At 37.2% G+C, this 17,314-nt stretch overlaps 1 protein-coding gene across 3 annotated transcripts in view; it reads left to right on the top strand.

The window, feature by feature from the left end:
• RPGRIP1L (RPGRIP1 like) overlaps positions 1–17,314 on the top strand; it is an 89,440-nt gene that overhangs the window by 33,518 nt on the left and 38,608 nt on the right. For all 3 annotated transcript variants that reach the window (XR_013992087.1, XM_081030353.1, XM_081030354.1), the window contains exons 11-17: positions 2,582–2,688; positions 2,921–2,971; positions 3,653–3,832; positions 4,392–4,509; positions 7,971–8,423; positions 11,247–11,398; positions 14,090–14,468. Coding sequence is in view for 2 of the 3 variants with exons in the window: in XM_081030353.1 (XP_080886479.1) it covers positions 2,582–2,688; positions 2,921–2,971; positions 3,653–3,832; positions 4,392–4,509; positions 7,971–8,423; positions 11,247–11,398; positions 14,090–14,468 (1,440 nt within the window). In the remaining variant the exon portion in view is untranslated. The remainder of the gene's footprint in view (positions 1–2,581; positions 2,689–2,920; positions 2,972–3,652; positions 3,833–4,391; positions 4,510–7,970; positions 8,424–11,246; positions 11,399–14,089; positions 14,469–17,314) is intronic.

Here is a 17,314-nt window from a genome sequence, read left to right as displayed (position 1 = left end):
TTGCCTTTTCATGTATCGAGTGTTCTTTGCCAGAAGATGTTTCCCTGGCTTCTTGTAGTCATTCATCTAACTGGCAAATTATTTTTATAGAATACTCACCTCTTTATTCAAGGTACAAATTAGTTTCAGATTGTGTGAATATGTGGGGAAGGATATGTAAATGCAGTTTGCATTTGGTTAATGCTTAAATTAACTGCATGTGTTTAAGGGCCTGCCTTTGAAAGTTCCTTTCTATCTTTAGCTGAAATGCATAATTCAGCATAATGCATATGGTTATATTGATCACAGCTGAAGATATTAGCACAAAGGAGTTCTGAAAATTGTTTAGTTGAATTGTTCTCTGTACTCTGCTTATTAATGGTGTGCTTGAAGAACATAATTTTAAAAGAGTGAAATGTTATCTCATTTGAATAAAATGCTGTTTAGTTTAACCTGCTTTTTGTCAAATCATAAGGTAAGGAGGTTGTTTTTCATCTTGTACAGGGTGCTTTGATTTTTCGTATGATAATTCAGCAAGTCTATTTCCTCTTTGAACTATACCATCTCCATACTTTTTAAAGACCTAGGAGTTATATCCCCAATAAATAGGTTAAGGAAGGAAAAATATAGTGTTTAATCCTACATAAAATGTGATAGAAAGTTACTGGTATTCAATAATGTCTTCTCCTACTAAGTTATTTTCTTATTAGTAATGCCATAGTTTTAAAAATGTCAGTCAACATCTGTGGACATAGTGGTTGAAACAAACATCAGTAAAGGAAGAAACATTGGAATAAGTTTATTTATACATACTAGCATATCATTCTTAGGACCCTGCTCTGAAAAACTGCAACAATAGAAAAACTAGCATAAAAATAATAATCAAATTACACTGTGTCTGGGTGAAGATAGAGCAGTCATGTCCTTTACATTTTGGTTCACCCTCAGAATCCCTACAAGTTTTGGAAGATATAGTATCCTCAGGACCTTTGGTTTTCCATCCTTCTGACTATATTTACCTTCTTTTTGTTACCTAATTACTCCATCTAGATGTTGTTTTCACCTGATCAACATAAAATAAAGCATTTTACGTTCTTATTCTACTCTCTAAACAAACAGCAAGGTTATCTCATAAGAATTCACATTCATTATTAATCCTAATTTTTAGTTTAATGACAAGTATTTGATTTTTGCCTTCAAAATTTCCAAGGATTGTCCACATTTGAAAATTTTTTCATTTACGAAATATTACGAATATTTTTTATTCACGAAATAATAGCAATTTAGTCTAGGATAACCTTTAACCTTTCATCAGTAAGATAAAGATGTTTATATATTTGATATTATAATATCTCTGCATACTCTAGAGTCACTGTTTTTTTGTTTGTTTGTTTGTTGTTTACTTTTTAGTTTGCCAGAAAATATGTGACATTGAAATTTATATCCACATGTATTCCATTGCTTCTTAACTGTGTATTTAAACTTTTTACTTAAATGTACTATTTCTAGCTTCAGAACACAAAGCATTAGGAAAGTCAGAAACATATTTCTGTATAAAATGAAGTCAGTGTACAAATGTATTCATGTAAAGAATTCTTGGCAAATATGTTGATTTACTTTTTTTTTAAGAAAAGGAAAACAAAAATGTACAACTTGAACTGAGGGCTTAGGATAAACATAAATCTTTGAGAGCAGGATGAAATTAATGGCGACGCTTTGGATGACATGGTTTAGGTAATCCCCAGGGAGCCAAAAAGGAGGAGGCTTGACCAGGACAGTGACCTCCATTGAAGAGAACACTTAAGAACATGAGACTAAAGAATACATTTGTTAGCTACTATGCTTTTGGTTTTGTTTGTTTTTTTAGTTTAAAGCATGCTTCGTGCAGGAAGTGAAAAATGAATCTCTTTATGGAGTTACTGTCTTCTGTGGCTCTGTCATATACCCCTGTTTGTGAGTCACGGCAAACGAGTACCTCGGGAAACGTGACCTACCTTCATTCCCTAATGATAGCTCCGAATTCATGTCCTACTAATGTCATGAGCTCATAAAGAACACGTATGAATTATTATTGATACCGCCACGCACTGGTTGAGAATCCATTTCTCCTATCTTAACAGATTTGTTGAAAGTGTAAATGATTAAAATTGAGGATTTATTACCAGAGAAAGTATCTTGTTTGGGAAAGAAAATTTAAGGAACTCAAAAAAACTGAAAGACCAAAAAAAAAAAATTTTGCATGCCTTTCATTTCAGGACCCTTAATAAGTAAGGTAAAAATCATAGATTTAGAAACATATTTTCTTAGGTATTTTAGATAGAATGTGCCTTTGAAGTCCCAGAGGCCACAATTTCCTTACATTAATACTATGAACTTAAGTCTTCAGTTTTTGATAAGCAAGTGAGTCATATGGCAGACACATGAGAGTGTTCATTTGTTCCTCGTTCCCCTGCTGCCCGTGTCTGGGTGCTAGCTCAGCTTCCTCTCAGACCAGAACAGTAACTTGATCGAGCTTGGTGTGTAGCAGGAATTACAGTCACTTAAAATGTGTTCTTATACCTCATTCTCTTACCGTTCTAATTGTGGTGACTTTATTTTTAAGACCAAAATGAGAAACTGATGCAAGAAAATAGAGAACAACAGTTACAGTGTCTGGAACAAAAGCAGCAACTTGATGAACTTAAAAACCGCATGAAGTTTTACAACCAGGTGAACTCTTTTCTTATTTAGGAAGTAAGCTCCAAATTTTTTATCTACATATTTTATGCATAGAGAAAACACTATATGGTCAAGCAAAAGAATACAAATATATTACTTAGTTTATTAATTCAGGTTGTCAGACAGCTTATGTTCCATGAGGATAAGCTGCATACTTGGAATGTCTCTTGTACTTTCCATTAATATCTCATTATAAGCTTTTACCTAACTCTGACTTTTGCAGGAGAGTGATATTAATGCTGATGAACTGAGTGAAGCTCTCCTGCTTATAAAGGTAACTTTCTGAACTTCACCATGAATTTCATGTCTACATATAACTGTTTCAGCATAATGAAGACCCTTATCTGTAACCCTTATCCCTGGAGAATAAATTATTCAGGAAAGTGGTCAGGTGACATTTAGTTACAGCATATACATATTTCATGATGATATCAAAATTACATTAAAATAGACCTTAAAAACTCTTGTTTGAAGCACTTTCTCCAACGGTAACAAACATTTTACTTTTACATGCCTTACTTATTATAAAACTAATCTATTTTCTGTTCTAAGAAACCTTGGTACACGCTATTATTTTAAGTAAAATATTGAATTATATGTGTTACCAGAAGATATTTTCCAGTTCTAGGATATTCTGTTATTTACAAGAAGATATGAGAAATGCATTTCTTTCCTTTTAGATCATCACAGTGTAGATTTTAATCAAATGAAGAAATAGAAATAAATGTACATGATTTCTTTTTTTATGTCATGAAGTAATAAACTGTTTTTTGATTTCTCTATAATTGTTCCAAATGTCTATCCAAATATATTTTCTATACTAAGACTACTTTATTCCTGATGGAAAATGGAAATATATCTGTTTTCAATTAATGATTTTTCCTTGCTATATCCATGTCACGTGATTACATTTTAGAAACTCTTGTTTCAGTAATAAAACATGTTTTTGTCTTAGGCTCAAAAATCACAAAAAAATGGAGACCTTTCCTTTTTAGAGAAAGTAGACAATAAAATCAGTAAAGATCTAGAACGTTCCATGAGAGAGCTGCAAGCAACTCATGCAGAAACAGTGCAAGAACTTGAAAAGACAAGAAACATGCTAATTATGCAACATAAAATTAATAAAGATTATCAGGTAATGTAATACGCTAAATTGGGAGAATAAGTTTCCTCTAATATTCTACTGGCGATTTACTTTTCTAAGCAGTATTATGTATTACCATGTACGAGTCTAATCTATTATCATGTGTGTTATCACATGCCTGGAATTGTGCCTTATAACCACATCCTTGAAATAAATAGTTTAAAAGCAAATACATTTTTTAAGTCCCTGATTTTAGAGAACAAACAGTGGCAATGAACTCCCCCTTACTAAGTGTTAGCACATTAAGCAAATGGCTATCGTTATCCTGAAGCCCTGCCACAATCCTGTTATACACAACCACAACGACAGCCTTTAACAAACGGGGAAATCACCTCCACAAAAAGGAATCCGGAGTCTTGTTGATTTTACTTCTGATTTATGAGCATTGCCAAACATAATTTTCCAAACTGTAAGCTATTTGAGGTCGAGAAACTATGGTTACAGCTCCTGACATCCCCAGGATCTAGAAAATGCTCGAATCAGGCTTGCTGTAAAAAATGAAAATGGAACTAATCGTAAGTATTGAAGTTTGTTATCTCTTATTTTTTAGATGGAAGTTGAGGCAGTGACCCAGAAGATGGAAAATTTGCAGCAAGATTATGAACTCAAAGTGGAACAATATGTTCATCTTCTTGATCTCAGGGCTGCACGTATCCAGAAGCTGGAAGGTACACTGCACACAATTCTTTGTCCGTACAAACTAGGTGAATGGATTTTCTAACAGTTGAAAATGTCATCCAAATCTGCACTCACAATTTCTTTTTGCTCTATTTATTTTCTAATTTATAACTCTAAGAAGAATTTACCAGAAAAGTGGTTTTTTTATCTGACTCTTTTCTACTCCTGAATTGTAGTCACTCCCTACTGCTTTTTGAATTCAGTGTTGCTTGCAGGCAAGATTTCGAAAGTCCTTCCTAAAATATCTCAGACTAAATGTACCACCTCATTTCTAACTTCTCTCCTAAGGAAACCATGTGTCTTAGCAAGTCTGCGGGCTCTTTGTCAGTCCCCTCCTTGTGCCTCTGTCTGCCCCACATGAAGCCCCTGTCTCCCCTGCTTCCCCAATACACCCTCCCCTGCTTCGGAGTCTAACTCAGTGCACACCTGCGCCAGGGAGCAGGCTCCCAGTACGCACAGCTAGTCCTCTACTTGAAATGCCCTTGCAGTGGTTTTTAGACTTGAGCAAATAGGAAAACCACGTGGGGAACTCATTTCAGTTGCCGCTTCCTGGGCCCTGGCCCTAGACCTGGGAGCCATGATTCTGTATCTTGAGAAATAACTCCAAGCAATTCAGATGGGGGTGAAAGACTATGTTTTGAAAAACATTATCTGAGCACTTACCGATTTATCTCATGTGCTGAGAACATGTTTGGGGATTATATTATGTACATGTTCTTCACTGTTGGAGTTTCGCATATTCTCTGTAACTATAGTATTACTTCTACAACGATAAGTACTTTATCTCTCTTTCATGTCCCTTGCCATACAATGCTTAATTCAGTGACCTCTGTCAGCAGTAATTTTATACTCTTAAAAATTACTGAGAATTCCAAAGACCTTTTGTTTATGTGGGTTATATTTATGATATTTAGAAATTCGAAGTGAGAAATTTTTTAAATATTTATTTTGTCATGTTAAAAAAATAATAATAAACCCGTTACATGGTAACATAAATTACGGTATTTATTTTTTAAAAGCTATATTTTCTACACTGGGGAAAAAAGTGAGAAGAGTGACATTGTTTTAAATCTTTTTAAATTTTTTAAATTGTGTAACATTTTTGCAAATCTTTTTAGTGTCTGGCTTAATAGAAAACAGCTGAGTTTTATATCTGCTTCTGCATTCAATCCGTTATGATATCATATGTCATGTAGGTTCTGGAAAACTCCATCATACACTTGTGAGAGAATAACAATGAAAAAGGCAATAACATCTTAGTATTATTTTTTAAATAGTTCTAATCTCACAAACCTCCAGAACGATTTTAGGGAACCCTCAGAGGTTCTCAGACCACACTTTGAGAACCACTGCTTGACTGAACAGGGTTTTCCAGAAGTCACAGAGCAGTGTGTACCTTGTATTTCAAGTAGTACTCAATAAAAATTTGCTTGATGGAATTTTCCTGAATAACACAGAGGTCACAGAGTTTGGGATTTTCATTCCTTTCAAGTTTTACTAAGTCTTTACCAATATATTTTATCTGTTCCTTAAATCCAGTGACTCAGTGACTCAGTCCGTAAACATCCTAAGCAAAGTGTTCATTGGTGAGAATACAAATAAGGGGAAAGCACCACCCTCCAGAAACTCATAAGATGTGAACAAGTAAATAGAGTTTTCCATGAAAACTGTAGAGCTAGGGAAATACAAAAGGTACTGAGGAAACACTGAGGAAGGAATGCCTGTTTACTCCTGAAGATTCAGGGAAGACTGCACACAGTAGGTTTGGAGTCCTTAAAGATGGCAGAATTCCCATGAAGCAGAAGGAAGCAGTAAAAGGCATTGTGGGGAGAGGAAATGAAAAAGAGGTAAAGAGGACCCACGTGTGAAGCAGCCGTATTCATGTGTGCAGTTGCGTGTGGATCCATCTCCTGGGAACTCGGGCTGAATAAAGGGCGTAGAGCCTGGCGATCAGGCCAGGAAGAACCAAATCATGGTGGCCCTGTTTGCCACCCTCAAGAGTCTGATCCTTACTAACCTACAGAACCACTAAGGGATTTTTTAAAGCAGGGAGTAATACACCCAGAACTGCATTTTAGAAGTTAATGCTTTAGGTCTTGGGAAGAATGAGTGAGATAAGAAGGAAGGAAGCAGTTTGGGTTCATCTAGGTAATAAGCACTGAATGTGTGAGTAAGGTCGTGTCAGTGGAGACAAAGATAACAGGGACAGATCTGCTAGCCTTAGGAAATAGAGTTGGCTGTGACCCTACAGATGTGGGGAGAGGAAATGAAAAAGAGGAAACTAGAATGACTCTGGTACCCAACTTAGGCAACTGGGTGAATGCTAACACCATCACTTGAGATGCAAAGCACAGAAATTACTAGAAAAGAAAATGATACATTCTGGTTTGGATATATTGAGTTTGATATGCCCCGGGGATATCTAGATAGAAGGCTCAGCAAGCCATTCTATAGGTGGGTCTGGAATTCAGAAAAGAAATCTGAATTAAAAACAGAAATGTAAGCATATTGATAGTAGCAGAAATCACAAAAGGGGATGAGACTACCCATGAGAATACATAGACTAAGAAGAGGATAAAAACAGAACTGCAAAGTAGCAGATAAAGAAACCATTAAAGACTGAGAAGAGAGGCAGGAGAAGAGGCTGCCGGGCAGATGCTGACATGGAAGCCAAAGCAGAACAGAAGTTCAGAGGAGAGAACACGGTCATCAGTGCCCATGAAGCCGACAAGTCAAGTCTCACAAGGACCGAAATGCATTCGATCTGGCAATTCCTTGGTTATTGGTGACCTTTTCTAGGGTAGTTTCACGGGAAAAGTGAGGTAGACTCTGCTCGTGGGATGTTGAAGAGTGTCTGTTAGATGATTTGGAGACATAGGTACACATTACTCTTTCTAGAAATTTGGATATTACATGATGGAAATGTGTATCTAGAAAGCTCTATCTTTTTTTAAAGCAGCTTTATAGACATATAATGAACACACTTTAAAGTATACAATTTGGTGAGTTTTGGCCTATGGACACACCAGCGAAACCATCACCATAATAAAGATAATAAACATATCCATCACCCCCCAAAATAGAAAAGTATATATGTTAGGAAGCTAAAGGGAAGGAGCCAGAGGAAAGAGAAATCGACGAAGGAATATAATAGAGGAATAGGTGGAATGCACAGCTGCTTATTCAGAGGCCTGGTTTGTCTTTCCCCTCTTCCCTGATATAGCCTGCATTACAATGTAAGTTGTAATTTTGTTGTATAATAAGTGATAACAAAACAGATGATGAATTTCTGGGTAATACAGTATTTTTTACAGAAAAACAGTATACTCATAGAATTTAAGATGGAGACTATTCACCAAAAGTACTCAAACTTCCTACCACTTCAGAAGCCAGTTTGTATCTTCATATGTCAGTATTTTTAAATCTCTCAACTGTGTGTCTTCTCTTGCAGCTCAATTAAAGGATATTGCCTATGGCACCAAACAGTACAAATTTAAACCAGAAATCATGCCAGACGACTCTGTTGATGAATTTGATGAAACCATTCGCTTAGAACGGGGCGAAAACCTATTTGAAATCAGTATCAGCAAAGTAACCTTTTCTTCTGAAGTTTTACAGGCATCTGGAGATAAGGAGCCTGTCACTTTCTGTACCTATGCTTTCTATGACTTTGAACTACAGACAACTCCCCTAGTGCGAGGTCTTCACCCAGAATATAACTTTACTTCTCAGTATCTTGTTCATGTGAATGACTTATTTTTACAATATATTCAGAAGAATACGGTCACTCTTGAGGTCCACCAAGCGTACAGCACAGATTATGAAACAATTGCAGCATGTCAGTTGAGATTCCATGAAATTCTCGAAAAAAGTGGTCGAATCTTTTGCACAGCAAGTTTGGTTGGTAAGTGCGATTTTATAAACTTTTGATGCTTGGATCACTAATTTGGCTCATATTCTAACGTGGTGTTCCACATTAGTATCTTCTCTTACAGGTTCTAGGTAACCTTTAGGGCAAGGACAGGACCTAATTTTTTTAAGAGCTTATCTTGTTATCGCCGTTACGAGCCACTGGGAATACAGTGGTCAGTGGTAAATAAGGCAGAGCCCCAGCCTTCATATAGCTTACCTTCTAGAGGACAAGACCGGCCATAACACACATACAGAGGGTGCCAAAAACTGGACACACATTTTAAGAAAGGAAAAAACTGGATTCAAATTGTAATACTCAATATATCCCAATCACAAAAGATGAATACAAGTCACGTTTGACTTCTGCAATTACGAGAGGTGCTCAAAGTGGTTCCCATCAGCATCCAGACACTTCCGATTATGGCGAACTACTGCTTGAGCAACATTGATCAAAGTGTCCACTTGTATACATTTTTTTGGCACCCCCGGTGTATATATCATGAGATGTGAAGAAAAACAATCAGGGCCAAAGGCTATAGACAGAGATGGAAGGTTGCTAATTCAGATAAGGGCCTTCCCGAGGGGTGATGTTGGTAAAGACCTGGATAAAGATTCACTCCAGGATCCAGGGGAAGAATGTTTCAGGAGAGGAAACAGCAAGTATGAAGGCCTAAGGGAAGAACAGTAAGGCCGGTCCTGGAGCACAGATGAGATTTGAACAAAGGCAAAGACCACACCATCCTACATGGCACCGTAGAGCCATTGTCAGTCATGGTGAGTTCAGATTTGACTGTTTTCCCCTCTGAGTGTTCAAAGTCAGTGAAGGATTCTGAGGAGGGAAGTGACTTGATCACACACAGTTTTAGAAAAATCACCCTGAGTGCTGTAGGAAGAATCGTCTGTATGGACCAAGAGGGAAAATAGGACCGTTTTCAGGCTATTGCATTAATCTGTGAAAATATGATGGTGGCTTGGATTAAGATGGTAATGAAAGTGATGATAAGAAATGGTTATAAGTGTATGTCTGATTAACTCTTTCTTCAAGACTAGATAATCAATTGAATGTAGAATAATGAGGGAAATAGAGGAGGCAAGAATTTCTGGCATGAGCAACTAGCAGAACAGGGAGGCCACTTATTGAGATAGGCCTGGGAAAGGAAAAAGTCTGAAGAAGAAAATCAAGAATTGCGTTTGAACAAGTTAAGGTTGACCTGCAAAGTGGAGATGTCCCATCAGCAGTTGGACACACTAGGCTGAAGGTCATGCATAGAGATAAAAGTGGCAGTCACTAGCATATAGAATATACGTTAAGCCTTGTGCCTAGATAGTCACATAGAGAGTGAATGTGCATAAAAAAGAGAAGATGGCAAAGGACTAAGCCTTGGGAAACTCCAAAATTTAGGGTTCAGTAAGAAGAGGAAGAGCGAGCAAAGGAAACTAAGGAATGGCCACTGAGGTAGGAGGCAAACCCAGAGTATCCACTATCCTAGAGGCTGAGTAAAGAGACCATTTCAAGGAGGAAGGCGGGCGACTTCAGTTCTGGGGAGGGAGTTTTGTTTGATCAATTGAGTGATTTACTGCATAGGCACTATATTAATGATTCAAAAGTCAAAAAGGCACAAACATTTAGACTCTAAAATGTCTACCTTCCACCCCTGTCCCCCAGCGACCCTGGGTTCCCGCCCCAAAAGCTACAAATTCTTTCCCCAAAATGTTATACATATAGAAGCCAATATGTGGATGTGTCAAATTCTTTTCCCAAAATGTTATACATATAGAAGCCAATATGTGTATGTGTCAATAGTCGTCTTTTAGGACAATGTTTTCAAATAATGGTGGATTTGAATCATGTTTACATGTTGATGAAGGTGATCCATTCGCGAGGAAGAAAGTGATGAAGAAGGAGAGAATGGGGTAATATTTTTTATAACATGTTTGGGAAAGCTTATGTATAGAATATTATCTATCAACAATAACTTTGAATCACTAATTTTGTTTAAGTACTAATTATACTACTATATATCCATTATGTACTAGTCCCTCTGGTAGGAATATATCAGTGGAAATCATGGCCCTTGCCCTCCAGAAACTTAAAGTGTGGTGGAGAAATAGACTGGTAAACGGTTGTATCAAAGCAGTCAGTTGCCCTAATGAGGATGTATACTTCCTTTCTGTGAAGGAATCAGAGAGCTTTTAAGTCTCCCAGGAGCCATAGAGGAAATCTTTATAGAAGAAGAGAGATGAAGAGATGTCTGAGTTGAAAGGAGTCCTGAGGGGGGGTAGGGCCAAGTCATACATGGGTATGCTACATACAATCTATATGTGGCCTAGCTATGGCATTGTTCCCTGTACCTGTGACACAATAGAGTGGAAAGGTGACAGATTTCTTGAAAGTTGAATTACAATGTGGAATGTCATATTTGTAATTTTGAGGTTTCATATTGTATCTGTCAGACTACATTGAGTGCAACTTGTTTAAAAAATGTACTGCAGCATTTAATAGAATCTATGAAATATTTGATTTTTTTTATATTTCAGAATGATTGAACTAGTATAAATTGGTATATCTCAAACATAGTTTGACATAGCTCTTTAATACCATTTAACATGGAGTGAAACTCATACTTGCAGAAGTAACTTTATTTTCTTCATCTCCGTAATTTGCCAATCACACATCATTTGTGCAAGTCATATATTATTTTACTCAGCATAAAATTTATAGTTTTAATGTAATACCAGTGATGTATTTTTTTTTACTGGTATATAGTTTGATTTATGAGACTGTTTTAACAGCAAATTATGTGTTGATTTGTAGGAACTAAAGGAGCCATCCCAAATTTTGGCACAGTAGAATACTGGTTCCAATTAAGAGTTCCCATGGACCAAGCAATTCGACTTTATCGAGAACGGGCAAAGGCTTTGGGATATATAACATCAAATTTTAAGGGGCCAGAGCAAACACAATGGGTAAGCTTGCTTGCTTTTAAGACCTTTTTATGACATAGAAATGTTATAATATTTCTTTATATGTCATGCTTTAAACTGGAATTATTTTCTTTCACAACCATCAAGTGGCTTTTTCTAACTTTTTTATTTGAAACTCATAGACTTGCAGGAAGTAACAAAAATAGTAGAGAGGTCCTTCATCCAGCTTCTCCTAGTTGTAAGATCTTACATAACTGCAGTACAACGTCGAAACCAGGAAATGGACATTGGTACAATGCTATTGACTAAGCCCCAGACCTGATTCAGATTTTATCAGGTTTTACATGTGTGGGTAAGGAGGAGAAGAAGGAAGAGTTCTGTGCAGTTTTATCATGTCTATGTATTCATGTAACTACCACCACAGTCAAGATACAGAATTGTTTCATCACTACAAAGGGACATCCTTGTGCTACTACCCAGGATGCTTTTGAAAAATAGAATTGGAATATAATTATCACACGTCAACTGACTTTCGTTATACTTTCTACTGTTAAGGAAATAAGTAGCTTTTATTGGACTGTCTGTTATTCTTCTTTCAAAGTGTTTCCCCCTGTTACTTTTCTGAAATGCCAAGAATACAAAACAAATATTCTCTTACTGAGAGCTGGACATTTCACTGCAATTACTCAAGGTAGCATTGTCCAAAGTACGTTTTGTGGAGTCTTAATGGCCGTATTTCCAAAAGAATTCCATGATCCAATGAATGCAGAAAGCACTGAATTGAGCAAAATTCAACAGGGCCCCTGATTTTAGGAATTCTCGTGTGTAATACGAATCTCAAGAGGAAGCGTAAAGTATGTGGTTCTGCTGAGTAAGAACGGGACAGAATATAGTAGAAACGTTTTGGAATGTGTCTCCTCGAGTCATAAATATCTCTTTTTCATTTGGAACTGCCCTCACGGCTAATCTAAGGGGCTGGGCCCGCTGCTGCAAGCTTCTGTCTGATGACCCTGTCCTCACCCAGTCTCCACCCAACTGTAACTAATGATTAGGAATATCCACCTGAAGCCAGTGGAGCCAATCAGATTCTGCTGCCCAAGATAAAGAGAAGGCAAGACTCTCCATTCCTGGAACATGTAAAATTAGGAGCTATGGAGCAGCCATTTTGTACCATGTTAACCAGCAAAGGAAAGAAAATGGGTCTGGAGAGAGAATAATGGGCACACATTCAGAGAAAATGGAAACTGAGTGAAGAGTGAATTCTGGTGGTTTTCCAGTCCTACTACTTCCTAAGGCCCAACCACATTTTCTGCTATAACAATTTCATGAAATAGCCCTATAGCCTTATGTTAAAGACCCTTTCTATTATATTTGCTAGATGTAATTAGTTTCTATAACTTGCAATTAAAGAATCATGACTAATATAACATTGATTCCCAAACTTAAGTAAGAATGGCACCTCTTTCTCAGAGACCATCTTTCTGGACTACAATTCTGCAGAACACACTTTGGGAATCGCTGTCATAGAAAGGGGCATTAGAAATAGAAATACCAGATTATTTATTTAGTTTTGTATTTAAAGGTTTTTAGACTCTTGACTTGTGGCTTGAATGATCTTTTACTGTTAGAATTTCTGCTTTTGTGGGTAGACTTCATGGAAGAAGTGGAGGGGGTACTTTGTAAATTATTCCACTCAACAACCTTCTATAGCTGAAATGCACACTAGCTCTGGGAAAGCAGTATTGTGAGTCCCTTTCTAGATTTCCTGCCTCCACATCACCAGATGTCTCCACTAAGGAGATTAAGACAGGTTCTATTGTTTCTTCTCCAGTAAACTTCTCTAGAGTCAGAGGTCCCAGATGCACAATTCAGATTCAGAAATGCAGCGAAAGAGGGGTCCCTTTGTGGAAGGTAGAGAATTCTCCAATACTAAATAAACAAAGCACTGAAACACTAACATTTCTTTATCCCAGATCACATCAGCTATGGTAGGGTTGACAGTCAGTGCAGTTGTTTGCTAAAATACCTGTGCACTGGCTACCTGAGCAGAGGGGCCATAGGGCAGTTTCCAGCCCTGCCTAATAACGTCCTTATGCTCATCTCTCTTCTGAAATGTCCTCCCAGTCCTAGCTTTTTATCCCCTCCAAGTTTATCTCTGATTCTGTTCTCTTGTTCTTATAACAGTTGGCCTTTGAAATAATGGCTAATCTTGGCCTCAGGTATCTGCTTGGTTCAGGATGAGGGCCAACCCAAATATAAACAGATTCTGTCTCAGGGAGGGAGGAGGGGCCATCAAATTTATTGGATTCTCACCAAAGAATGGGCTATGATCACATAGCTGGAATGATCGAAGGATTAGCTCTTAATAAAATTGTGAACTAGAGAACATTCATTTTTGGACCCATCTGCTAACTTTACTTGTTAGTTATTAAATAGAATTAAAGAGCATCAGATTCCCTTTTCCTTGGTTTTATTTGGTTTTAACAGCAATCTCTAAACGTATGTTCAGTCTTCTATGTTTATTGCTAATAGCATAGGATCATTTGTTCACACATGTTCCAGTGAATATTGGTGTTGAATAAGAATCAAGAGGCTTTTACTGAGAAATTCACTATGAAATGAAAATATGCAGGTTTTTGTCCATTTACAAAATTATTTTGTTTGGGGGTTATCAACTGATGTTTATATTTTCATTGTATTATTACTATAATATAAATATGTATGTTTTTCCAGTTAAGTCAGCAAGCACCCAAAACTGCTCACCTTAGTTCTACTGACTGCGCCGATGGCAACTTAAACGAACTTCATATTACAGTGAGATGTTGCAACCACCTGCCGTCCCGAGCGAGCAACCTGCAGCCACACCCATATGTCGTGTACCAGTTTTTTGATTTTGCAGACCATGACACAGCCATCATCCCCAGCAGCAATGACCCACAGTTTGATGATCACATGTGTTTCCCAGTGCCAATGACTACGGACTTGGATCGATACCTTAAGTCAGAGTCTCTGAGTTTTTATGTGTTTGATGATAGTGATACCCAAGAGAATATTTACATAGGAAAAGCCAATGTGCCTCTGATCTCATTGGCACATGACAGGTGTATCTCAGGTAAGCCTATTTCTTACTCTATGAAATTGTCAAAACAAACCTAAATTAACCTTAGTGCTACGGACATGTTCTGTTTATAACTACTCTTCCTAACCATCTCAGATAATCTTAAACTTTGGGCCATGTTATATTTTTTGAGTTATTTTTTTAGTGGTTGTTGCAAGAATTACATATGCAACTACATATGCATATCTTAATTTATCATAATATACTTAAAATTAATACTAATAACTGTTAAAATACAGAAGATCTGCTCTGGTATAATTTCATTGCCTCCCCTCTTCCTTTGTGCTTGTTGTCATACCTATGTATATAGTATCTGTTATGAACCTGACAATATAATGTTATAATTATTGATTTATGTAACTTTATGTCCTCTAAAGAAATTAAGAGAAGGGAGAACATACATAATTACAGACTTTTGTATTTACTTATGTATTTACCATTTCTGATGTTCTTTATCTTCTACTGCCTGGTGTCATTTCCTTGCTCCAATATAGCTTCATTTCCTCCCATTCCTTTGTGCTGCTACTGTCATATATTTTTTGTCTTTGTATAAGTCCAACACTGTAATTTTGCATTTACTGTTTTATGCAATTGTCTTTTAAATCAGTTAAGAGAAGAAATTGGGAAAAATATATTTATGCTATCTGTTATAATTACTATGTAATTACCTTTATTGGTCTCTAGTCCTTTGTGTTGATTTGAGTTACTGTCTGATGTCACTTCTTTTCAGCTTCAAGAAATTCCTTTAATAAGTCTTATAAGTCAGGTCTGCTGGAAATGAATTCTCTTTATCATTGTTATCTGGGAATGTCTTTTTTTAAAGATTTTTTATTAAAGATACAGCTAACATACAATAGTATATTAGTTCCAGGGGTACACAGTAATTATTCAACATTTATATACCTAAAGAAGTGTCACCATAAGCCCAGCAATCATCTGACACCATTCTATGCTCTCACAATATTATTGACTGTATTCCCTATGCTGTGTATTACATCCCCATGACTTACTTGTTTTATACCTAAAAATGGATCTCTTATTCCCCTTCACCTTTTCCCCCTTTTTTAATTTTTCAATTACAGTTGAAATTCGGTATTATGTCATATTAATTTCAGGTGTACAGCATAGTAGTTATTTATATATTTAAGAAGTGATCCCCTAAACTAGTCTAAATAAACTAGTCTAAATGACTAGTTTAGAACCCACTGGGACTACACATAGTTATTACCATATTATTGTGGGAATGTCTTTATTTTGCTTTTAATTTTTTGAAGGACAGTCTTGTTAGATAACAATATTTTTGGTCATCAGTTATTTTTTCCTTCAAGCAGTTTGAGTACATCAGACAACTAACTTCTGGCATCCATTATTTTTGATGAGAAATCAGCTGTTAATCTTATTATGGCTCCTTCATACTTGATAGTGTTATCAAGATTTTCTTTTCTATTTTTAGCTTCTTTTTTTTCCCCCAGCTTTTGACAAGTCAACTCTGATGTGTCTAGGTATGGTTCCCTTTGTGCTACCCTCCTTGGAATTTGTTGAGCTTCTTTATATGTAGGATGCTATTATGAACCAAATTTGGGAAGTTTATTTGCCATTATTTCTGGAATTATTTTCTGCCATTTTTTTCTTCTTCTTGGACTCATTACACATATGTTTGTAGGTCTAATGGTGTCCCACAGGTCTCTGTGGCTCTGTTCATTTCTCTTCATTTTTCCTTTTCCAATTGGAAAATCTCAACTGATCAATCTTCTTTTTTTTTTTTTTTTAATAATTTCCTTTATTTTACTTTTTTTCCCTTCTTCAGCCTCACCGGTCCCCCAACTCCTGTTCAGGCCATCGTTTCCCAGTCTAGATGTGTAGGACACGGCTCCCTGGCCCCTGCTGGTGTTATCAGCCTTGCATCCCGCCCCTCCCAGCTGAGGCAGTCAGTAGCCAGTCACTGGTCAGCCGCTCACAGCAGCTCGCACCAGCTGCCGGCCACTCACGCTGGCTACCAACCTCTCACGCAGCCTGCAGCAGCTCACAGCAGCTTGCACCAGCTGCCGGCCACTCACGCTGGCCACCGGCCGCTCCTGGCAGCACACAGTAGCCCATGCAGCACACACCGACCTCCCCTTCAGCAGTTCACAGCAGCCCAGCTCCAGGGAGAGCTGTTGTTCACAATCTTAGCTGTAGAGGGCGCAGCTCACTGTCCCATGTGGGAATCAAACCTGCGACCTCGGTGTTAGGAGCACTGCGCTCCAACCACCTGAGCCACCGGGCAGGCCCAATCAATCTTGAAATTCATTGATTCTTCCTTCTGCCAATTCAAATCTCCTATTGAGCCCTTCTATTGATTTTTTTCATTTCAGTAATTACACTTTTTCAACTCTAGAATTTCTATTGAGTTCTCTTTTTGTAATTTCTGTTTATTATTCTCTGTTTTAGAAGTCATTGTCATCACACTTTCCTTTAATTCTTTAAATATGGTTTCTTTTAGTTCTTTGAACATATAATAGCTGATCTGAGGTCTTTGTCTGCTAAGTCTAACATCTGGACACCGTCAGAAAATGTATTTTGATGGCTTTTTTCCTGTGTATACATCACACTCTCCTGTTTCTTCCTCTCTGTTTCTCTCTCTCTCTCTCTCTCTCTCTCTCTCTCTCTCTCTCTCTCTCTCTCTCTCTCTCTCCCTCTCCTCTTAAAATTGGACATTTAGGATACTATATTTTAGCAACTCTGATTCCAACTTCCCCAATCTATGGGGTGATTATTGTTGCTGTTTTTGTTTTGCAGCTTGCCTAGACTAATTCTACAGTCTTTTTCCTTCACTATAGCCAGTGATGTCTCTGCTAAGT

Source organism: Rhinolophus hipposideros (assembly GCF_964194185.1).
Source record: "Rhinolophus hipposideros genome assembly, chromosome: 21".
In the NCBI taxonomy this organism is placed as follows: Eukaryota; Metazoa; Chordata; class Mammalia; order Chiroptera; family Rhinolophidae; genus Rhinolophus; species Rhinolophus hipposideros.
Note: the sequence above shows the minus strand (reverse complement) of the source record. Positions and strands in the feature narration are given on the sequence as shown.